Source organism: Meriones unguiculatus, chromosome 3 (assembly GCF_030254825.1).
Source record: "Meriones unguiculatus strain TT.TT164.6M chromosome 3, Bangor_MerUng_6.1, whole genome shotgun sequence".
In the NCBI taxonomy this organism is placed as follows: Eukaryota; Metazoa; Chordata; class Mammalia; order Rodentia; family Muridae; genus Meriones; species Meriones unguiculatus.
Genome location: NC_083351.1, coordinates 163,779,247 through 163,804,928, shown reverse-complemented (window position 1 = coordinate 163,804,928; position 25,682 = coordinate 163,779,247). Strand labels below are relative to the sequence as shown.

At 35.3% G+C, this 25,682-nt stretch overlaps 1 protein-coding gene across 7 annotated transcripts in view; it reads left to right on the top strand.

The window, feature by feature from the left end:
* Positions 1–25,682, top strand: part of Ankrd17 (ankyrin repeat domain 17) — a 131,885-nt gene that overhangs the window by 41,542 nt on the left and 64,661 nt on the right. For 6 of the 7 annotated variants that reach the window (XM_060380920.1, XM_060380919.1, XM_060380916.1 and 3 more), the window contains exons 2-6: positions 15,033–15,186; positions 20,658–20,814; positions 22,135–22,282; positions 22,645–22,792; positions 24,933–25,166. In XM_060380920.1, the coding sequence (XP_060236903.1) occupies positions 15,033–15,186; positions 20,658–20,814; positions 22,135–22,282; positions 22,645–22,792; positions 24,933–25,166 (841 nt within the window). Of the gene's footprint in view, positions 1–3,773; positions 3,883–15,032; positions 15,187–20,657; positions 20,815–22,134; positions 22,283–22,644; positions 22,793–24,932; positions 25,167–25,682 lie in introns of those variants that run through there. The other variant, XM_060380918.1, reaches the window with a different exon arrangement.

The following is a 25,682-nucleotide window of genomic DNA, read 5'->3' as shown; positions in this document are numbered from 1 at the left end:
AATTGTGGTTTATCTACACAATGGAATATCACTCAGTGATAAAAAACAAACAAACAAAAACAACAACAACAAACAACAACAACAAGGAAATCATGAAGTTTGCCGGGAATTGGTGGGAACTGGAAAAGATCATCCGGAATGAGGTATCCCAGAAGCAGAAAGACAAACAGGGTATATACTCACTCATAAGTGGATATTAGCTATATAATATAGGATAAACATACTAAAATCTGAACACCTATGGAAGCTAATCAGGAAGGAGGACTCTGGCTAAGATGCTCAATCCTCATTCAGAAAGGCAAAGAGGATGGATATTGGAGGAGGGAGAAAACAGGAACAGGACAGGAGCCTACCAAGAGGGCCTCTGAAAGGCTCTACCCTGCAGGGTATTGAGGCAGATCCTGAGACTTATAGCCAAACTTTGGGCAAGATACACTTTTTAAGATGGTTTGCTACAGTATTGAGAAAAGGAGAAACATACTTTAATGAATTAGTTTGAAATTCTAGAGAAGATTTATAATGCTCAGGATCAGTTGGGTTTTGACAGAGGTGCCAGTGCGATTCAGTAAGAAAAATCATTTTCATAAACAGTGGTGCCAAAATGTTCAAGTCTTTCTCTCTTTTTTTTTAATAGAAAGAAAGGGTAGCTCAAATCTTGTATATGTCAAAATTCACCCAATGAATCATGAATGTAGTTGTAAAAGTCAGGACATGACACATTCTAGGAAAAAAACATGGGAGAAAAATCTTTATGACCTTGGATTAGTAAGTATAGAATACAGTCCAAATATAAAAGAAAATGAGGAATTTGGACTTTAACAAATCTAAAAACCTGTTTTTTAGAAGCTACTGAGAAAAATGCTTAAAAGAGAACCCACCAGTTAAAAAACACATGGCAAACACATGACCAAGAAATAGCTTGTACCTAGAATATTCAGAATTCATACAGGTCAGCAATGAAAAAAAAACAAACAAACAATAAAAACTAGGAAAGAAATGTAATAGGCACACTTTATCTGTGTAATAAACCTTCCTAGAATATTTATTGAATATAGAGGGAGAAATAAAATGAATAGAGAACTTAATACTTTTTTTTTAACCTTTAACCTTGGGAATAGCATTGAGTCAACTGAGTCTTAACAGTAATTGATTGGCGGTGTGGGGCTGACGAGATGGCTTAGTGGTTAAGAGCACTGACTGCTCTTCCAGAGGACCCAGGTTCAAAACACAGCACCTGCAGCACAGCTCATAATTATCTGTACCTTAAGGTCCAGGGGACCCGACACCCTCACACAGGTATACATGTAGGCAAAACACCAGTCCATACAAAATAAAAAAATAAATATTTAAAACTACTTGATTTGATACCAAAATTTTCTTCATTTAAAAATAATTAGGAAGTTGGGTGTGGTGGTGCATACCATTAATCCAAGCCCTCAAGACAGGAGGATCTCTGTCTTCAGGGCCATCCTGTTGTATATAGTGAGTTCCAGGGCAGCCAGAACTACATAGAGAGAACCTGTCTCATAAGAATAAAAACAGTTAATTAAGCAGCTCTATGTGGTGGTACACTTGAAGATGTTGGCTGAAGATACAGTGTCCAAGACCATTAGCAGCTGTATACTGAGTTCAAGGCCATCCTGGGACTGCCTTAGACTCTTTCTAGAAAACAGAAGCAAACAAACTAACAAAAGTTTTATATACATACGTGTGTGTGTGTGTGTGTGTGTATACACACACTAAAATATAAACAAATATAAACATACTAAAATCACCTATATATACATACATACATACATATATACACACACACACCTTTAAGTAAATAACACGTAGCAGCATGTTTAAAAGTTAATCTTCTATATCTCAAATCATATGAACTGTGATACTAGCTATTGACATTTTTTGCTAAACTTATAGAAATAGTTGGATAATTCTGAATTGGGAGCCATGAGGTTAGGTTGGAGGAGGTAATGAGATGTGTCTGTGTAGCTCACTCAGGCCTGAAACTAACAGTTCCTCAATGTTAGGATCATAAGCATGTGTGACTATGTTCTACCTTGATTCTTTAGTGCTCAAGTTGGGTGTTTCTTATTTGCTGAAACCACACAATAGAAAACTGCATGGTCATTTTTTTTTTAAGTTGGTTTAAATATTTATTGACTGCTGTTCTGTGTACACTAGTGTTTTGCCTGCATTTTTGTAAGTGCATCACATGCATGTATTGTTTAGAGGAGGGCATCACATCCCCTCGACTGGAGTTACCGATGACTGTGAGAGGCCACAGGGCTTCTGGGGACTGAGTCTGGGGCCTCTGAATGAGTCGTAAGTGCTATTACTTGCTAGCCCCAGTTTATTTTTAAGGTAAGCAGTACAGAAAAGTATAGATAACTAAAAGACAGAATTTCAGGGATTGGGTTTTATTCCTTGATTATCTGTTAATAACCTTGGTTTATCAGCCTTGGCTTGCTTATGTGTATACTTGCACAAGTATACATTTTATGTTTAAAACATAGATAAGATACCTGCATTTTCTGCAGCTTAGCTTTACTATGTAATATAAATATAGATACGTAATAATATAGAAACCTTTGTGCTTCAGTGCTCATTCATACAGTAATTTGGTTTATGTTTTTGTATATTATTTTTAATGTTAAGGTTCTGTTGTAATGCAAGGAAGTAGGGTTTCTGTTATCTTCAAGTGAGAGGAGGACAGAAATTGAAAGGAGCCATTAAGTTCATGAAGTACTGCAGGCTGAAAGGGATGAAGCAGTGGCAGGTACTTTGATTTTTGAGGGCTGGAGGGCTGAACCTTGAGTGTGCTAGGTAAGTACCTTACATCTGAGCCACAGCCATAGCACCTATTACCTCATTGTTAATTCACTTAACCATTATTTCACTGATATATATGAAGGTAATTTATAGTCTTTTGTTTTTGTTAGGTCAATGTTGTAATGAACAACCATGTACGTATTTCTTTACTTACATGTGCAAATACTTTTGTAGATCAGATTCTTAAAAAAATTTTAATTCTGATTGTTGAATTTTTATATTCTATTATCACCCTCAACTTTTAGTTATTATTTCCAGTGGGTAGATAGTACACTTTATTTTAATTTATATTAATCTGATTTTAGTAAAATTGACCATATTTACTGGCATTATATTTCCGTTAAAAATTATTCATAAAATTTTATCCATTTTATTCCTAGTAACATTTTAAAATTTCTTTGATTCACTTACTAACTTAACAAGTTATAATTTTGTGATATTTTTACTTACCCAATAAAGTTTTTTACTTTGTGGCATTTTTAGTGTTTTTTTTTTTTTTAAATGCTGTCAGAATTTTACCATCTTCTCACGTGCCTTTCTCAGAGAGTCGTCTTCTCAGTGTATTGAGCACTCTAGTTCCTTACATTCTCTTTTGCAATATAGTTTTACTTATGTTGCTAGTGGATTCTAATTCATCTGAACTTTCTTTTAATAATCATGGTAGGGGCCTTGTTAATTTTTCTAGCTTCATAATCATTTCTCCCAAAATAAATTGGTTGATATGTTCTTTTCTTCCACTAACATGAAAATCACCTTGATCATATTTAAGTCCCAAATACGTGTGCTGTGCATTTAGTACTCGACAGTTTTGATTACTTTCATTTCATATTATATTTGACAGCTGATAGGGCCCCCCTCCCCATTGTCTTTTTCCAAAAATTTTTTTGGCAATTTTTGTGTATTTTCTCTTCCAGATGAACTTTAGAGTCAACATGTCAAGTTCCATTAAAAATCCCTTTGGGATTTTGATTGGAAGTGCATTGAATTTACAGATTAATTTGGGGAGAATTGACATCTTTACACTATTGAATCTTCCCATCCAGGACCATGGTATGCCTCTCCGTTTCTTTAGGTGTTCTTTTATGTTCTACAGTACAGTTCTATAGGTTTTTTTTTTTAAATTTATTTCATAGATCTTACACACCTTTTTTTGTTAGATATTTTCCTGAATATCTCTAGTTTTTGTTGTTACTGTGAATTATATCTTTAAAAATATTTTCTAATGAGCTATTGCTGTTATATAGGAAGCCTATTAATTTTTTTCATTTTGGTCTTACCGTTTATTTAGCTTTTGCTGGAAGGGTAATTATGTTTTCTGTAAACTTTTGTTCCTTTCTCAGTAGTTAAGCTTACCAGTGTTTTGTTACATTTTTCTGGTCTTTATTGGGTAGGTTTTCAGAACAGCCACTGTTCTTTCTGATGTGTTTTATTCTTAATTTAAATTAAATGCTTTTCATTTTGAATATTATGTATACTGATTTTTTAATAGAAAACAGGGCAAATCTCTTTTCTGACTTAACAGGTACTTTTATGGCCGCGGCTATTTTATTTTATGAGAAGTTCTCATCATAGTCCCGGCTGACTTTGAACTCAGGTCTCTCTCCCTCCTGAGTGCTGGGATTAAAGGTGTATGCTACCATGCCTGGCAATAGATACTTAATTTAACCATACAGTTTTGTTGAGATGACTTATGTTCTTTTTCACCTGTGATATTTAATGTGATGAATTATATGTTTACAATTGTTGATCTTATTTTATTGTATTTTAAATATTCCTTCAAGGATATATTTAGATAGTGCCAGAAACTTCCATAAGTTAATGATAGGACAGTTACAGCCACAATGACAAGTTATTTGTATAGGTTTAAAAAAGAGTCCTTTCTTGCGTGGAGAAGAGAAACAGCAAGTAAGTGAGAAGGTGGGGTTTTCAGGCTGTGATGTTAGGAAATTCGAGGATGGATGGGGCCGTAGAGAGTCGAGAACACCTCCTTGGCATATGGCTTGAGAAAGTATAGTAAAGCTAGAAGGTGTGAAGCATGTAAGCATAGGAGGAAGCAGGCCATACAGGAAGAAAACAAAATTAGTGCTTCTGGATTTTTTTACGTATTCTTTCTTATGAATGCCTTTTCTTTTTTATAGTATTGACATAATTTGTCAGTGAATTATTTAAATGTTAGGTGTGTTAAATTTACTTTTATATGTGTGACTCCTGTTTGGGTTTGTTCATAGGGTTGTTTATGATAGCTTGGTAGTTTTCTCATGTATTTTCTGGCTTTTGTAATTAAGATAATCTGTTTTTTAAAAAATTATGATAATGCAGTTTTAATAACAACTTTGAATAGAATGCCATCCATTTCTCTTAAGCTTTTCCATTTGTTGATGCGTACTTTTTCATGCATGTTCTTTGTCACCCAGTCTACTACACTTGACATAGGCGTACTTGCTTTTGCTAAAATTGTCCCAGAAGTAAATCAGTTTTATACATCTTGATTTGTAATTTTAAAAATCTTACATTTACAGCAAAGAAAAAAATTATGGTCAGATCTTATAGGAAATAATTTCTGTTTAGATTTTTATTCTATTTTTAATTAGTGGACTTTAAAATTTTTTCAAGTAAAATACCATGCTATTAATATTTAATATTCCATTTCTTTTTTTTCTGGACCAAGAACATAACCTCATATATACATAAATTTCAGAGTCGTGTCTTTCAAATCCATTGAATTCCTTTCTCTGTAATTTACATTTTACTTTAAAATATTCTAGTTAATTTTATTCCCGAATCCTCAGTATCATTGCATAATGTGTATTCATCATTTTCTTTGAGATGTATATGGAAAAATTTTTAGCTGTATATACATCTAGTAGGTTTTTTGTTATTGTATGTTTATGACTGAACCACCATAGATGTGCCTATTATCATCTACCTTTACAAAATATTCTTTTTATTTAATATTTTCTGCCTTAGGTTATTTTATAGTTAATACTAATAGCTTTTGGTTGTAGTTGCTATTTCATTGCTCAGTTTTCAATCCTTTTTCTTTAAAAAATTCTGTTATCTTAAAGTGTGTTTGTGTGTGTGACTTTCAATGTTAAGTATATTATAGAAAAATTAACTTGTAAATTTTAGACCAAACAATTGGTCTTGTTTTTTTAAAAATGATTTGTCTACTGTATAAACTTTATAATTTTTAAAAATTTAATTGTAGATGATATTAGTGGTTTTATACTGAGCTTTGGATAGAAAAGCATCTTGAAGCTTAAATAGAAGTCAAGTTTTTGTGTCAGTTCTATCAAAAAGGCAATGTTAAGACTACATTCTTATGTAGTAGATCTTAGTAACTGTGTAACTAATATTTATGATGTAAATAGTCCTGTAAAGTTATAGGACTAGACTTGATTTGTGCCCATACTTTTGAAATTATTTGAAGTCACGTTCACTTTCATTTTGCTAACTTCTCAAAACCATGAGTCATACTAATCATTAATTTCTAAAAAAATGTTAGAAGTCTCCCACCCCTCTTTAAAAAATCAACATGTATATGTGTCTGGTATGGATATGTGCATGTGAGTGTGAGAGCCGAAGAAGCTAGAGGAATTCTGGGTGGACCTGAAGTTTTAGGTGGTTGGGAACTGCTGGTGATCCTGGAACTGGTTGATCCTGGGTGTTTGAGATGTGACGGTGGGCTATGTCTATCCACCATGTACTGTGACTGTTACCAGCCTACCCATCACCAAAGAACCTACACTCAGCTCACATGAAAAATGTTAGCCTTTAATAAACAGCACTTTGTGACTTCAATCCACCAGGACAAGGGCACCTTCAACATCCTTGATTTTTTTTTTTTCTCCTCAGCTCTTCTACTGAAGAATTTAGCATTCATGATGACTTGCTCTTAGGTAGCCTTCTCTTCCCTCGAACTGGCCGTAGGTTTGTTGCCCTATTTCAGTGATAGGAGCAGCTCCATCCAGCTTTGTTTTTTACAGCATGTACATGAGTCTGTTCCCTGACCGTTGTCTACAATTTGGACAGGTTGACAGTTGGTCAGAAGTTCTAGTTTCTCCTTAAGTGTTAATGCGTCATACCAACTTTCCCAAAACCTGGATGATGATCGTTGAAGTTGATGTTGTGGTGCATGCCGCCAGCCCCACCATCTTGTGCTTGTGATGCTTACTGTTGTTCCTGTAGCCCTGGAATTTCCCGGTCATCTCAGTCTGGATAGCATGGCAGTGGCTGAAAGGAGAGAGGAAGAAAAATTATATTTATATAAATAATTTATGTATAAACAAAATTTATATATAATTACATATTTAATATATAAGATATTTGTGTGTGTTTGCATAGGTGTGATGTGTGTGGGTACATTAGTGGTCTGTTACGTATGTAGAAGGCAGAGGATAGCTTTGTGGAGTTGTTTTCTCCGACTTTTACATGGATTCTGAGGTTTGAACTTGAGCTGTCAGGCTTCTGCAGGCTGAGCCATCTTGGCTCCATTGAATTTATAAGGAAGATTTCAAGTGTTTTGAAAGTATTTTGCGGCTGAAAAATCATGATTAACTTGCTTAGCACTTTTAATATTTTACTCACTCTTACAGTTTGGGGACAAATATAAATTGACTAATTATAAATACTTTTATTTACAGTGAATCTGCTTTACTGTAGAGAACTGGAAAGGTTAAATCTTTTTTTCTGTGCTTGAGAGACAGAAGGAGTTAGGATAAAAGAGTTTATCAGGGGTTTGTAGGCTAGTTCAGTAGTGAAACTTTATTGCCTAGTATGTTTCAGGGCATTATGTGTTTTCCCTAGCAATCAGCCACTGTGATGACATTGTCCTAGATTTGGATTCCTTAAACTTTCTGTCTCTGTTTCTGTCTTTCTCCCTGTCTCTGTCTCTCTCTAATTTGTTTTTTGGAAACATGGCTTCTCTGTAACACCCGAGGCTATACTGGAATTCACTTTGTAAACCAGGCTGGCCTTGAACTCAGAAAGATCCTGCCTCTGCCTCCCGAATGTATGCACTATTGTGTCTGGCCTTTGTTCCTTAAATTTTATATCTATCATTTCGTGCTGCTTTTTAATATCTTTTATATGCAAAAGATATTTTCTTAATGATAAAGTCTATCAGTGTTCAGGAACATGTTTTATGATTATTTAATCTTTCATGTGAATATCACTAAATAGGAAATCTGAGCTTAAGTTCAGTTCATAATCACAGCTTCAAATAACTGAAAGCTTTATGTTTAGTAGGTATTATATAAATAGTTACTAGAGGTGTAAATAAACCATTTTTTTCATTTAAATTATCAAATTGATTATATGAGTCAAATAACTGATTACCAAAAGTACAGTTATAAAAAAAATTCATGAAAGACATCTAGATGCTTTTTGGTTATGGAACAAATTCAGAATCGTTTGTTCTGAAGGGCATTTGTAGGTGGGTATCGTGCAGCAGGGCATGGCTGTAGTCTCAGCAAAGTAACTTTTCTTGAAATCTACATTTTTGGATTAAAGTCCAGAACTTTGCCAGGAGAGTTTATGGAAGAGCTAAATTAGTAATAATTGGTGGACGGTAGTGACAAGAGGAGTGCAGAATGTTGAGCTGGTAGTCCCAGTTTAAATATGCTTATTGTCATAGCCTAAGCTTCCTTCCTATCATAATCTCTCATCATTTTATACTTGATTTATTGAAATAAGTTCTTAATAAGCATCACCTAGAAGAACTGTTTGAGTGTGCTCTTAATTATGTTTCTGAAACTTTGCTTAAGTAAAATCTTTCAGTAGATTTTATAAATTATGAAAATTTCAGCACTGTATTAAAGTACCCTATTCTCTAAGCATTGCTCTTTTTACCATGCTTATAGAGAATTGTCTTTTTCCTCTATCATCAGTGTCTTCCTGTCTATTTAGTCTTTTTAAAAATACATTTCATAACTTGTTTGACTTTTTGTATTCTATATTTTTGAAAGGCAGTGATTATAGTAAAAACTGCTTCTGTGCCTCTGTTGCAAATAACTAGCTTATTGCTTTGCACACGGTGTGATTGGTGGAAGATGTTTGTTTAGTGGAGTTGGTATATAGTTAAAATACACTATTTCGTTATCCTTTGGATTTATCTATAAGGTTAGTGCCTATATTTTGAGAAAAAAAGTTAATTGAAATTGTTCAAGCTGGTCCAGATTGTTTTGCAACTTCTAATTGCCATATCACTTTCTGTCTTTCTGTTCTGCGTGTAAAAGGATTTGGAATATCACTACTGGTATAAACATCTATTTGGCTTTTACCGTTGTTAAAATATCTTGGTTTTTATTTAACTATGTTGGTTACTTACATTGACTTTACGTTGGGGAGAATGTGATAATAATTTTACTCTGCAATATAAATATTAGTGAACCTGGGCAGTGGTGCACAAGTCTTTTTAATTCTAGCACTTGGGAGGCAGAGGCAAGTGAATCTTAAAGTTTGAGGCCAGCATGGTCTACAGAATGAGTTCCAGGACAGCCAGGACTACACATAGAAACCCTGTCCCATTTGTGAGTGTGTGTGTGTGTGTTAACCAATATGTAAAATATTAATACATAAAAAATATATAAATATAAATTATGATTACCGAATAGAGGTAAAACTTGATTGTCAAGTCAAAATAAAACTGAAGTAGTCTTTGCAGTGAAGCCAAAGGCTTTAACAAGTACAAAAAAAGACCAGTCCAAAAATGCCTTTAAGTATGTGTGTAGTTGTAATTCAGCATTGAGAATTTTCGAGAGCTGGAGATGGGCTTATTTGGTGGAGTGCTGCTTGCCTAGCATGCACAGAGCTCTGCGTTTGATCCTTAGTGTTCCATATGGATGTGGTACACATCTGTAATCTCAGCCCTTAGGTGGATATAGGAATATCCGAGGTTGAGGATCTTCTTTGGCTGCGTAGTAAGTTTGAGGCCATACATGAAACTATCTCAGGAAAAAAAAAGTATATCCTCTTACATAGCCAGACTAATGTCTTTATATTTCCAGATCCTCAGTACATTGTCTTGTTTGCTTTTCTTGAGCCAGGTTTCAGATAGGATCTGTATTATGATTGTTGTTGCTCAACTCTTGTTAACTTAGAATTCTGAGTTCTTTAATCTTTGCTCCCCTTCTGCTTAGTGGGAAAAAATGGTTCCACATTTCAGATTTGTGTTTGCTTCTCTTTAACTTAGGAGGTCTCAACCTCCTATGAGAATTTTGGGGTGCTGAGAGGATAGTTTTATCTTTACTCTTCCAAGGAAAGATTTGACTGTTTTTGGTTGTCCAAATAGAAACTAGAGAAGATTACTGCTGGCATCTGGTGAGTAAAGGTATTTCATCCAAAACACCTGTAGTGCCTAGGTTGAAAAAAGGGTTAGTTTTCTGGTGTACCGTACTACTATCTTCAAAACTGAGTTATTTCTAAAAGCCTTAGAAGGTTATTATTTATTAGGGTAACGGTGGTGTCAACACCTCATAGGAGGGCTGGTGAGACGGTTCGGTAGGTTAAAAGACATTTGCTGCCAAGCCTGATTTTGATCCCAGGAACCCGTATGATAAAAGGAGACGAGTGACACCTGCAGGTTGTCCTCTGGCTTCTACATATGCACTGTGTGTGGCATATGTGTACCCAAAGACAAATGAATAGAATTTAGTCAAAGAACAGTACTTCATAGGAGATAATTCATATTTCATATTGCAGTAAGGCCCTAAAATGTTTGATTGTATTACTTTTAGTTGTTAGTAATGCATTTATTTATTTCCTTGATTTCTAAGTAAGCTTAAAGTTAGACTTTCTAGAGCTCTGTGAACATACAGCTTCTTATTACTTTAGCATTGAATTTGGTAGAAAGAGCAGTGAATGAGTGGTCCTCAGGTTTAACTGATCCTCTCTATACTACATACTGAGAAACCTGCCATTTAAATAAAGATTCTAGCTTTTCTCTTAATTGTAACACTGAATTAGACCTGTGGTTTATGTCTAAGGCCCTTAAATTTTTTTCCCAGTTTTCTGTCTTTAGATTGGACAAGAGTTTAATGTAGGGAGAATCATTCTCCTCGAGGGACAATCTTCCACTTTATATATGAGCAAAGCTAAATGGCACAATTGGTTGTGCATGAACATTTATGTGCATAAGTGTGTATGTGTGTGATAATTTAGTAATTAATAATAAGTAAAGATTAGATCATGATCTTGGGATAGGCCCTGGAAGAGTGAAGGTTACCGAGTTAGGGATAGGAGTGGTTGGAAATGCAGTGCTCATGTATGACGTTCTCATAAAGGTAGTAAATAAAAAATTGGTTGCATCATCTTTTTATGGAATACTTAGTTCTGACAACACATCTACAATACTTTAAATGTAATAAAGTTGTCATACTTGATTACATTTGAATATTTGTCATTCATTACATTTGATACATTTTTAGGGGTAAACTAATGGCGTTTGTTTACTCTTTGTGAAAACTATGTGTTTCATTTAAGGAAAATAATTGAAAAGGCTGAGGGCAGGGCTCAGTCCTAGCCTAGTATGTGAACAAGGACCTAAATTCAGTTTCTAGTATTGCAAAAATTTAAATATTATTCAATTTTTTTATTTTGATCACTAAAAGTATTTATGTTCTAAACTTGGTTATGACCAGAATAATTTATTGAAATTATGTAATAAAATGTGTTAGATATCAATGCAAACACATTTTAGTTTTTAATTGGAACTATTTCAATTTAAAACATGGTAAGGAGGTATACATGAATAGTCTAGTTTAATTTTGATTAAGAGGCTGTTATTTTTGATGATTCACAAGATTAAATCTTATATATCATTCTATATGTATTAGGATCAGAACCCAAATCTTTCCAGTTTGAAAAGGAATATTGAATATGTCTATATTTTACCACTCTGGGATTGCACCTATGACTTGGGTGCATACTGGGAAAGCTCTGTATCGTGGAGCTACTCCTATGGCCTTCTGATGAAGGAAAGGTTAACAGTGTTACAGGACAAGTTTCATGATTTTTCTCGTAATTTTCTGTAGCCCTTCATACTACCACTCCCCTACACTATAATTATATTCCTTTACTCATATTATTGACTATTTGTACCCATTCGTTAAAAGATAAATACAGTATTAAACACTTGAATATAGAATGTCAATAGTATGTGTTTAATCAACGAAAAGAACATTTTCCTTTCCCCATATAAGATTTTACAGTTAGCTCTCCTTTCTCCAAGTATACATTAAACCTTTTAGAATTAAAAAGGGAAGAATCTGAGCATAACCTGGCAATTTTAAATGTAAAATTTTTATATGTGTGTGTGTAAGGGAGATTAGGTACACATGTGCCACAGTGAGCCTGTGGAGCCCAGAGGGTAACTGTAGATCTCAGGGATTGAGCTCAAGTTGTCAAGCTTGGCTTACTTGTAGTTTTACCTGGTGAGCCCAAATTTCCAAGTCTTTGTGATTTTTTTCACCCCTCAAGAAGTTTCATGATTCCTGAAAGTAGATTATATACTTTTTTCGTGCAGCTGTAAGGTTAAGCAGAGTTGATTTTCATAGTTCATAGAAACTATGTGAACACTACATACATGGATAAATTATTAATTTTAGGGCTGGAATAGTGTGTCACGCTGAACATAGGGAAGTCAGAGAGCAGTTCTCTCCTCCCAGCGTGATTGTTCTGTTAATGGAACTCTGCTCTTCAGTCTTGGCTGCAAGTGCCTTAACTTACTTAGCAATCCTATAGGCCTTGAACACCTATTTTTTCCCACCAGTGGTGTTTATCCTGCTATGTTATAAGGATATTGTTATATTACACTCCTATATCTTTCAGCCATGCTTGTACTGAGAATTTAGTGTATGAGAAAGAAAACCTCTCATTTTGAATAAATTGCAGTTTTCTTCGTAGGTTTTCGCTAGGCTTAATAGTGATACGTTACAATGTAGGGATTTATAGAAGCCCTTTCCCCGGACTTAGAACCTGAATTCTCCTCCTGTGAACTCTCTTGTTCCATCAGTCTGAAGTTGTATGTGTGTTTGCCAGTGCCAGTCTATTTTCTTCTCCTACCTTGTACAGATTGATTGATTTTGGTCAAGATTATTCTTTTCTACTTTTGGAGAGATTTGGCACCTGTCATTTCTGACTTTAAATCAAATTCTTTTACTTTCTAAAGCTAACTTAAAATACTATTTCATCTGTTCATTTCATTTTTGTTCATATTTATGCACCTTCTTTTATCTTCTCATTATATTTAAGTTACTATAGATATTTCAACAGATAATAATTTATTGGTCATAGTCCCACCCCCCCTCTTTAAAGAAAGAATTCATCTTTTTGAATCCTGTTTCAGAATGCAAGGATATATCTAAAAGTACAGTCACTACAGTAGAAGTTATATCATACTCTCTGACCTCCTAAACTCTGTGGGATTCGGCTGTTACTCTTTAGCATACTGTTGCTGCTGGCTTTAAGAATGAATTTGTGGGACTGGAGAGATGGTTCAATGGTTAAGAGCACTGGCAGCTCTTCCAGAGGACCTGGGTTCAACTTCCAGCACTCACGTGGCAAATCACAGCTGTCATTAACTCCAGTTCCCACCCTTACACAAACACATGTGGGCAACACACATAAAATAAATAAATCCTTAAAAAAAAAAAGAATGAATTTGGATACCCTTGGTATGGTGGTGACTTTTGAAGGTGGAAAAAAATGTCACAGTCAGTGTTACAATCCTTTACAGATTCATTGATTTTCTTTTATCTTTTTAGATAGTAGGCCTGAACATTTAGTGCTCAAGCTTATTTATTACTGTGTGTGTGTATTATATGTGTGTTTTGCCTGTCTGCATACACTTGCAAGCCTGATGCCTCCAAAGGCCAGAAGAAGATGTTACATCCTCAGGAACTACAGTTTGAGCCACTATGTGGATCCTGGGACTCATACCCAGGTCCTTTGAGGAATGTGTAGTGCACTTAACTACTGAGCCTTGTCTCTAGCCCACATTACTTGTTTTTTTTTTTGTTGTTGTTGTTTTTGTTCATAAGACATTGTTCTCTGTGTAACAACCATGGCTCACTTTGTAGACCAGGCTGGCCTCAAAATCACAGATACACCAGCCTGTGTGCTTCCCACGTGCTGGGATTAAAGGCGTGCACCACCATGCCCAAATACTTTGATTTTTTTTTATGGTAGTGTTTGGAGAGCTGTGTAGAAGCTCTAAGGTTGTTGCTGGGTGTGGTCTTGTTGCTTAGGTTCGGAAGGGTTCTTAGCGTGATCACTTGTGTTCAGGATTTTGGTGCTAGATTTGACAGCATTGCCAGTCTCTCAGAAACAAACAAAACCTGCTGTGGTAGGTGGGTTTTTATTACCTTAAATTTATTTTACTCTGGTTTAATTCTAGTGAGTGCATTTAAATATATGGCCTATAGCTTTTTTGCTTGTCTAGGAGATGATTTCAGGATATCAGGAGATCAAAATTATTATCCTCATAATACTAAAATGTCATTTGTTCTTTTTAATATGTTAACATTTGTACTGGAAATACAAAAGCAGTAGTAACTAAATGTTTCGTTTCTCTAAGGTTATTATACCAAAGTATACAAATATTCTTCATTGCTATATACTTGTAGTTGAATAAAATACTTCAGATCTCACTTTTCACTGTTATCTTTTGTAAATATGGCTGTGTGTCTATATAGGTGGATATGTGCAATGAGTGCAGGTTTGTAGTTTCACAAGTTCTGTTGTAGCTCATGGACAAATTAAAACTGGAAAGAATATGCATATGATTTCAGTAAATAAAATGACTGCTGTTGAATAATGAGGTTTTTTTTTTTTTTTTTTTTTGTCTTGTTTTTTTTTTGAGACATTTTTTTCTGTGTATCTCTGGCTGTCCTGGAACTCACTCTGTAGACCAGAGTGACAGTTGTTTGACCTGCCTGCCTCTGCCTCCCAAGTGCAGGGGATTAAAGGTGTGGGCTATCCTTCAAATAAGTTCTTTAAGTCTTCAGCATTTGATTTTCTTTTAGTTTAAACAATGGGCTTTGGATTTTTGAATTTATTTAGTGTTGCTACTGTACTTATCATTGGTAATTGCGTTAAATATATTTTTCTCATTCTGATCTTATTTCATTTGTTCTCCTTTCTCTTTTTCTTGTCTGTTTTTTTTTTTTCTTTTTTTCCTTTTCTTTGTATTTGTTTTGTAGGTGGAGTCTTTCATTTTGGACCAGGATGATTTGGAGAACCCTATGCTGGAAACAGCTTCCAAGTTGCTCTTATCAGGCACTGCTGACGGTGCTGACCTCAGGACAGTAGATCCAGAGACGCAGGCTAGGCTGGAAGCTTTACTAGAAGCTGCAGGTATGTCGTGTGCTTTTTATAATCATGTCTTCTTTGTTATCCAGAGCTTCACGTCTTTTGCTCCTGTATATTTTGTGTGATAACTATTCATAAATATTGATAACATTTCAACAGAAGTATCATTATTGAAAACATTATAATGATAAAATTCATTATAAATTGATAAGCTTAATTAGTTTAAATTAAAATCCATGTAAAATTTATATGTGGCTGTTTAGCCTTTTTAAAAAGGAATTTATATAAATGATTTTCAGTACTCAGTACATACTGTATTGGAGTTTGTGTCCCTCCTAAAATGTAACGCTCAGATTAGTACTCAAAATTATTATGCCCAGAGCAGTAGAAACTAGAAATCCTCTTTTGTTTATATCTATGGCTAAAGCAATGTTTTCTCTCTTCCACTTGTAGCACATATATCTAAATAAGTCTAGTTTAGCACTCTCTTCTTGAATATGTCATTGTTCAGAATGGTCTCTTAGCCATAATCTAAGTACTTGGGAAGCTGCGACAGGAGGCTTGCTACAAGTTCAATTTAGTTCCAGGCTAGCCTCAGCTATGAAATCAATTAGGCCTCCAGGCATAATGCTGTCTAGTGTTCTTTAGTCTGAGAAATTGTAATGAGCTTTATTTTGAAAAACACATTCGGTAAGATTTACTGAAGCATATGCTGCTGACTAAATTACTATTACTGCATAAACTACGTGTATTAATATCTTTTATATGTAGCACACATGAAACTAGGTAGTCCTTTTCGATCCTAGCAGCAGTGGTGGAGTGTTCACTGGGTTGCAATTTGCAGCACCTTTACTTTATGACTAGGCTCCCCGGTGTATAGTAGAGGTTGTTTTCCTAAGGCGAGGTTTGCGTTTCTCCATATTCATCTCAAGGCTGGAGTATAAAGACAAAGGAAAAAGTAGTAGGAATTTACTATCTACATATCCTAGCAGTGTTTGGGGTGATAAGGTTTTATACTGTCTGGGTTCTGTTTTATTTTGTTTGATTTTAGAGAGAGTAGCCAGTGCTCTTTAACTATTGAGCCATCTCTCCAGCCCTACAATACCTTTTTAAAGAAAGAGACATGAAATGAGCACTTATTTCTTTTTTCTGTCTTCACTTTTTCTTTTTTTTTTCTGTCTTTTCTCTCTCTCACTTTATTTTTTTTTAAACTTTATTCCTCCCTCATTTTGCTTGTGAGGGGCAATTTTCTGATATCTCATGTGAAAATGGCTTGCTCTCCTCATGCTTATTAGTTTATTTATGGAATCGAGTTTAGTTTTAAAAATCATTTCTGCAAATTTTTTCAATTATTGCCCTATTATCTTCTGATCTTTGTAGTTGCCATTGAAGTTTGATACTGCAGTTGTGATTGTTTTCCTTTTTTGCACTAGTTCCTGGTCTTTCCCAGAACTAGACCACTAGTTCCTGGTCTTTCCCAGAACTTGGTGACATTTGGAAATTGGTCTTATTTGAATGCATTGGATTGTCTTTCCAGACTGGAACTGTCTTTGTCTGTGGTGATCCCTGAGTTCTGTTTCTAGCCAGTAGCAATGGAACAAAGCTAAATTGAAAAGTGTGCGCGTCACTTTTTTAATGGATGCGTTTACCATGACGCACTCACTGCTTTCTTACTGCATTATAAATTTTTTTATGCAGCCACAGGAAACAGCACTCATAATTGTCCTGTAACTTCTGAGTATTAAACATTAGGATGTTGTGTGGCTGAATTCGCCTGAAGATTTTGTAGACTGAAATTACCTATGCTAAGGTTTTACCTATCTGCTGTGGAGGAAGGTTTACTTCCAAACCGTGACTGAGGAAATCCGTTCCCTGCTGTTGTAGCAGTGAGAGCATTATCTTTTTGTGGGCACTCAGTTGGGCTTCCTTTCTTAGGCTCCCCCACATTCCTTGATGTGCAAATCCTTTCCATGTTTATGCCAATGATGGAACCTTTTTATTTCTTGAATTCCCTGCCTTTGTTATTTCCAGGCAAAGAACTTTTTCTATCTTTAATGAGTTTTTAATTGGTTTGGACCTATCAAGATAATCTGTCGATAATAGTGTAACTTTATGATGAGAGTATATGTGTAGTCTTAAGAATTGCATAGGATAGGGACTTGTTGCTTTTGGAAAGGACCAGAGTTTATTTCCTAGCACCTATGTGGTTGCTCACAACCACTGTAACTCCAGTTCCATGGGGACCTGGCCCCATTTTTTGACCTCTTGTCATCATGTATACACATGATATAATACATGCATGCAGCCAAATACTTAATACATGTTAAAAAAATAAATAAGCCAAAAAAAAAAGTATAGGATATGTGTGACAGTGTTATTTAATTTGTTGGGAACATTTTGGTTTTCCTAGCTGTGATTGCACATAAAACCTTTTATTTCTTTGGGCTCATCTAACGTATTAGTATGTAGGTCTTTCCTCTGAGTCTGTTGGATTTCCTGAGAGAAATGCCTGTAGATTTAACTTGTGCCTAAGACTAGCTGTCAACAGGAGAAAGAAGGGTGAGGATTGAGCACTCAGCGTGTAGTTGTTCACTCTCTTCATCCAGTATTCATCTTCATCCTCTCTGTTCCTCATCACTTAGTTGAGGTCTTATCCAGTTTGACTTTAAAGAATATATGGAGACGTATGTGTAAATGATTGTTTAGCTAGTGCTCCAGTTTCATGGCTGAAACTTGTTTCTGTATCTCCAATTCTCAAGTGCTTAGTTTATGATCACCTTATTTTTCTCCCTGATAGCTTTGTTTCAGCTTAGTCCATTTTTATCTTCACAGTAGTACCTTAGATTTAAAGATGTGTCTTAGTTTTCTTAAGGATGGAATTCCTATTGCGTTCTGTTTATTTTTACTAAGTTCTAAGGGAAAAGGGAGAAAAATATAAATAATTTCCTCTTATCTTTAAAAGAAGCCTGGATGTTATAATGTGTTCTCTATGGTAAGTTTTTTTGTTCTTGTGGATTAACTGATTGAATGTCTGAAGTTGGAAAAAATAAACGGGTTATACTATTTTCTTGTCTATTTTTGGTTATTGTTGTTTGTGTTAGTTAGGGTTTCTGTTGCTGTGAAGAGGCACCATGACCATGGTGAGAACTCTTATAAAGGAAAACGTGTAATTGGGGCTGGCTTACAGCTTTAGAGGTTTAGTTCATTGTCATGGTGGGAAACGTGACAATGTGCAGGCAGACATGGTGCTGGAGAAGGAGTCACAGGCAACAGGAAGGAGACTGTATACCACACTGGACATAGGCTGAGCATATGAAACCTTAAAGCCTGCTACCACAGTGACAGACTTTGGTCAACAAGGCCGCACCTCCTAATTGTGCCACTCCCTATGAGCCAAGCATTTAAACACATGAATCTATGGGAAGGAGGGTATTCCTATTCAATCTTAATATAAGATCACCATACTCCACTATGGGTTAATTAATATTTTTGTTGCATCCTGAGTATTCAGTAAAATTACTTTTATGGGCATGCGTGATGGTGGATCCCTGCAGTGCTAGCATTCCCCAGCATTCAGGAGCCCAAGGCTAAGCTACAAAGTAACACTATGGTCTGAGAAGCTAAAGAAAAGAACTTTGAATCTATGACTTGTTTATAAATTAAAATCAATATTTTGTTGCTGTTTTCATTTATGTGATAATTTTCTGCTTGTTTATTTTGTTTTCTTACCTGCTTCCTCTTAATGTTTCTGACTGGAATTCGTTATAACCTGAGAAAAAAGCTAATTCTCCATTTTTAAATTCATGATGTTAATCATGTGGTGCTAGAATAGGCTTCAGATTACATTCATATCAGATTGTTGTAGGTTTGATCTTATCAGACTGAGACAGCATTTATTTTTTGGAGATTTTGATTAAGAGAAGTGAAGTTTGACTGCTGAGAACATCTTGTTACTGGTGAAATCAGATTCTCAGGGTTATCTTTGGTTTTTATAAGATACTGTATTTGTTATATAATTTTTTAGATAGAAAAGCAAGCAAGTATAAACTCTTAGAACCTAAGTTATGTAAGTATTGTACCTAAGTGTAGGGCCTTTCTTTCTTAGTTAATTTTAAAGCTTATAGTAATGTTTCCTAAATGATATTTCCTGCCTGAATTACTGGCTTGGTATGTCTGGAAACTCGATTTTGGAGCAATACTCTTTGGGCTTGACATACTGTGTGTGTACAAGTGCAAGTGCCATGGAGATTAGAAAAGGTGTCAGACCCCCTAGAGCTGGAGTTACAGTGTTTGTGAGTTGCCTGATGTGGCTGGTGGAAGCAAGTCGCCGTGTCCTCTGGAAGTGCATCAAGTGCTCTTAATCAATGAACTATCTTTTCACTCCCAGCACCTATGTTTTTAATAAGCACCACAGGTGATGCACCTGGACAACCTGGAAAAAAATAATAGCAATGAATGTTAGTGATGCTAAGCTTGCTTTATTAGGGCTATGTGGAAAAGTCACAGTTATGTTCATTCAAATGTCTACTATTTCTACTTTTGCCTTGTTTCTTTTGCTATTCTAAATAATTTTAAATGATTTTGAGTATATGTGTTACGTATATGTACTAGTTTTTTAAGAGATAGTTATGTAGATTTTTAAGAAATGCAGTCTGTATTCTCTTAGTCCATTTTTAAAGATTGATTTTATGTATATGAATGTTCTATTTGCATGTACCCTTCTGTATCAGAAGAAGGATCAGATCCTAGTATAGAGCCACCATGTGGTTGCTGGGAATTGAACCCAGGACCTCTGGAAGGACAGAGGTATATTAAGGGAATGTGCACTTAATATGATAACCTTTTTTTGTGCATAAAAAAACCCAAACCTTTAAACTTGTAGTTGTTTTTTTTTAATGGCAATTGTATAAGCAAACTGAGAGAGATGAATAGCTTCATCAGGCTCACGTAGGTGAGGTGAACACGGGTGCTGACAGCTGTTGTGTACTGCAGGGCTCTTAAGCCCTGAGCCAGCAAAAGTAGGCATTTACTGAAAAGTAGTAATGGTGCTGGCACTTGTGGTATCCGTGAGCCAAAAGTAATTTTTTCTAGAGCTCTTTCTTTTTTTATTTTCTGTTCTCTGTATTGACTTTATTTTTGAAGGTCTTTCTGTGCATGTGGTGATAAAAGTAACTTTAAGTAGTTCATGTCTCAGTACCTGTAGCTTCTAACAGCCTCTGAACATAGGTTCTTCTCCCAAAGACATGACAAATGTTTTCAGAGAAAATTTCTACCTGTCTCAGCATAGGCCAAAGACTCATATCTAACACCAGAATGTGTCAGATTATATATCCAAGAACATATGACATGAATCAGATTTTTAGATTGAAGGAGAATTACTTACCTAAAGATTATAGACAAATAAGTCTGTAATAATATATGAAGGTCATTTGGTAACATACAGATTTTAGTAACCTGAGTTTTCCTTTTTTTTTTTTTTTTTGTATTTCCACATTGGTATGAAAATACTATAATAGGAATAGGAAAGTTATCCACGGCTGATGGTAAAGCCTTTGCAGACCCTGAAGTGCTCCGGAGGTTGACCTCCTCTGTCAGCTGTGCGTTGGATGAAGCTGCTGCTGCACTTACCCGGATGAGAGCTGAAAGCACAGCAAATGCAGGGCAGTCGGACAAGTGAGTGCTCTGTGTTGTTTCGTATGAATGAAAGTAGTTAATATGTGTGAAGCTTTTTTGTGTATGTGCCTGATACTGCCTGATACTAAATGCACTTAATATGATGCCTTTTTTGTGCATAAAAAAAACCCAAACCTTTAGATTTTTTAAAAATGGGAATTATATAAGCAAACTGAGAGAGACGAATAGCTTCATCAGGCTCACGTAGGTGAGGTGAGCACCGGTGCTGACAGCTGTTGGGTACTGCAGTGCAAACTCTTTGTCTCAAGAGCTTGCTGCTTTCCTCCTCAGCACTGGGTTCATTTTCTAGCACCCATGCTTGGTGTTGACTTCTCCCCATAACGGCATGTACACACATAGAAAGTACATAGATGTTTAAATTTTTTTAAAAATCAGAAAAGACCTTTCATTTATTCATGTTGCTTTCTTCTGTTTTAGTGGTAAAGAGTAAATGCTCTTCTATCATCTTTTTTTCTTTCAGTTTATTTGTATAGTTCAGATCATTTTAAGGAGTGAGGGTTTTTTGTTTGGTTTTCCGAAATTAAAAAAAATCATAAATCTTGTTCCCATGATCTGAATGTTAGGGCATGAGACTTTAATTTGTGTCTCATAAGTCTGTATTTATGGTTTTAGCATTAGTAAGGCTTTAGTATTGTAGAGCATGAACAGAGCATCTGAAGAAGTATTACTGTGTTGTAGTTTTCAGTCCTTATCAACTTCTTTCTTTTCTAACTGAACATAATGCTATGGGAGATGGCATAGTGGGTAACGTTCTTGCTGAGTAAAGGTGAGGACGTGAGTGTGAACCTGCAGAACACAAGTAAAGCCAGACACACAGAGGAAGTGGAGACGATAGAATTCCCAGAAGGTGGAGGGAGCTAAGCTGTCATGTATCCATGAACAGACCTTGTCTCAACAAGGTAGAAGGGAGGACTGACAGCTTAGGCAACTATAGAAGTGCATGCCTTCCCAGTCACTCATTTAGTGACATTGTCTGCTCCCGGCGTCTGTCTGAGACTCGCACTTGATGGAAGAACTCAGGTAGGCTTTCAAAATTAGTGTCTTACTGACCTTATGTATTTTTAAATTTCATATAAAATTTCCAACAGTTGAATGACAGTTCACACTATTTGTGTTTGAATTTTTGTGGTATATGATTTCAGTATTTACTGTAAAATACTGGACATAACTGAAAACATTTAGTGTACTGATAATTTTAATTTGGATGACCTAAAAACCAGTACGTGTATTATGCAGATTTTTTTCTACCATGCTTTGTGATGATACTGTTCTTCCCTGTTCTCTATTGTCATCTTGTAGCCGCAGTTTGGCAGAGGCCTGTTCAGAAGGAGATGTAAATGCTGTGCGGAAATTACTCATTGAAGGTCGAAGTGTGAATGAGCACACCGAGGAAGGGGAGAGCCTCCTTTGTTTAGCTTGTTCTGCAGGATACTATGAGCTTGCACAGGTTTGTGCTAGAAAAATAACCCTTAAAAGAAATCTGTTACTTATTAAGAAAAAAACAAACTTCTTTGTCCATTAAGCTAATTTCAGTACATTGTTACATACAACTTGTATATTTTTGATAAATTTTAGGAATCTTAAGAGTAGGTAGATATTATAAATAAATATATTGAAAACTTTCTAATTATTTACTTAATATTCTGTAAACTATATTTTTTTTCAAGGTTTTATTGGCAATGCATGCACAACTTGTATATTTTTGATAAATTTTAGGAATCTTAAGAGTAGGTAGATATTATAAATAAATATATTGAAAACTTTCTAATTATTTACTTAATATTCTGTAAACTATATTTTTTTTTCAAGGTTTTATTGGCAATGCATGCAAATGTGGAAGACAGGGGAATCAAAGGTGACATTACACCTTTAATGGCTGCTGCTAATGGAGGACATGTCAAAATCGTGAAACTGCTGCTAGCTCATAAAGCTGATGTCAATGCACAATCTTCAACAGGTTATTATACTGCTTTTTCAGTTCATTAGCTAGTAGCATCCCTTTTAACAATTGCTTCTCATTATTCACTTTTGAAGACCTAACAGTTCCCAGATTTTTTAAAAGTGCTACATATTTCCATAAGTTTCTATGATGTTTAAGTATATAAAATCCATGAAAAGAAATGTCTTCTCTTTTGTTAAAAAGACACTTAGGTTCTTTTAAAGTATAGGAAGCTCTCAGTTTGAAAGACTACTTCTCAAAACCTGGTTTCATTTTTACTACAAATGCAATATGTGGGAGAATAGGATGAGCAACCAGGATCTCCTCATTTTGCTGAATTGTGGCCCAAATAAAAAGAACTATAAAAACGTCCAGTGTGCCACAGTTTTAGCCTAAACTTAACTTCTTTTTCTGTAGGATGGGTCAACTCTTCTGTAGGGGTAGGGTCATATCTGGGCGTAACATTTATATTTTGTGAGTTTTCTTCAGATTAAAAAAAAATCAAATTTAGTTGTGTTTTAAATAAAAGTCCTTTTTTTTCCCCCTCTTACAATATGGGTTCTATGTTAATGTAGGAAGTTTTTATCACTAAGAAGAGGTTTTATGTTTATATGTGTGTGTGTGTGTATACACACATAATCATTTTTGGGGTTTTTTGTTTTTATAAGATGGGGTTTCTCTCTCTAGACCAGGCTGTCCTCAAACTCTCAGAGATCTGCCTGCCTCTGCTTCTCTGAGTGCTGGGATTACAGGTGTGCTGCACTGTGCCCAGCAAGAAGAACATCTGCTCATTGTCCTGGCTCGTGCCTCTAGTCACAGCACATGGGAGGCCGAGTCAGGATTGCTGTGTTTTCATGCCAGCAGAACTGTGTATGTTCCAAAACCAATATAGGAACGTTTTGAAATTATCTGACATTGAGCAGTTATTATGTGGGTTATGTATGATAGGTTTTGAATATAAAAATAACGCTTTATGAAACATTTTTTATTAAAGTTAACTATAATTTATCTCATTTGGGAAGGAAAATGGTAATTTCAGGAAAGAACTACACAGCTCATTTACAGAGGTTTTTTTTTTTTTTCCCTCTTTCATTTAAAATTAACACTTCCACATCATTTTCCTTCTTCTAAACCCTACCATGTCCCTTCCTCCAATGCCCCTATGTTCCCCCAATTCCCTCTCAAATTGCCAGCTTCTTTTAGTATTGTTACATATATATATGCACATGAATATGTAAATACAGCCTAACAGCCTACTTAAACACTTAGTGGGGTTGTATGTATGTTATTTTAGGGCTGATCAATTGTTTTTAAATAACCAGTTAGGAGCTGATTCCTCCCCCCCTCGTCAGTAGTCATTAGTTACCTGTATTTCTTTTTCTAGGGCTGGGTCTCTGTGAGATATCTTCTTTCGATGTAGTATGTCCACTAGAATTATTGTTCTGGTCTTGTTTAGGTAGCCATATTGTTGTAGAATCATAGGTTTGGCTTCACTGTCATGTCAGAATTCTCCAGTCTTGATAGGTGTATCTGATTTTTCTATAATTTGACATATATTTTCTTTTATTGTTTGGCAGTACAAGGAATTGACCCCAGAACTTATATATGCTAGGCAGGTATTCCACAAAGGACCTAATAGTTTCCTAGGCCTTTAACTTTGTAACTTAAGTCAGACTCTTACTAAGTTGTCCAGGTACTCCTTAGACTCACTCTGTTGCTCAGGCTGGCCTTAAATTTTTAATCTCTTTAACCTTCCAGCTGTTGAGATCATAACCTATACCATCAGGCACAGCTTGATACTGCTTTTAAGGGAGAACAGGAAGTTGATTTTGGAAAGAGGAAGTGATGCAATTCTATGTGTCTATTTACTGTTTATTATGAATATAGTTTTCCATTCCAGCTTTTTAATGTAAACTTGTTTTATTTTTAAAAAATGTTTTACATTTATTTTTATTTTTATCTGTGTTTGTGCATGCACACATGTACCATGGTGCACTTGGGGAAAGCAAAGGACATCTTGCTGGAGTTCCTTCTCTCCTCCTTCTTCATATAGGACCCAGGGATCAAACTGGCTTTGTGATTATGTCCATTTACATGCCAGTGCATCTGTGTATGTGAGCTATGTTGATATCTCTTTATTGCTTGCTTACTTAAACAGGCAACACAGCCCTTACCTACGCTTGTGCTGGAGGCTATGTAGATGTTGTAAAGGTGCTCTTGGAATCCGGTGCTAGTATTGAGGACCATAACGAAAATGGCCATACACCTCTTATGGAAGCTGGAAGTGCTGGACACGTGGAAGTAGCCAGATTGCTGCTAGAAAATGGAGCTGGCATCAATACGCATTCCAACGAATTCAAAGAGAGTGCCCTTACATTAGCTTGTTATAAAGGTATAGTATAATCTTTTATGAAGTGAAATAATGAAAATAAAATCAGTTTTTAAAAATTTTTTTCCCTATTTTTTTATTAATTACAATTTATTCATTTTGTATCCCAGCTGTAGCCCCAAATTAAATGGACAATTTTCTTGATAGATTCCATTTACCAAAATTCATTCAAGATCAGGTAAATAGATTAAATAGTCCTTTATCCCCAAGGAAATAGAAGCAGTCATCAAAAGTCTCCCATAGGGAAAAAAGCACAGTGCCATATGGTTTCACCACAGAATTCTACAGACCTTTAAAGAAGAGCTAATTTCAATTCTCTTCAAACTGTTCCACAAAATAGAAGCAGAAGAAACATTACCAAACTCATTCTATGAGGCCACAGTCACCTTGATACCTAAACCAAACAAAACCCAACAAAAAAAAAAAAAAAAGAATTTCAGACATCACTTTTATGAACATTGATACAAAAATACTCAATAAAATACTTGCAAACCAAATCCAAGAACACATAAAAGATCT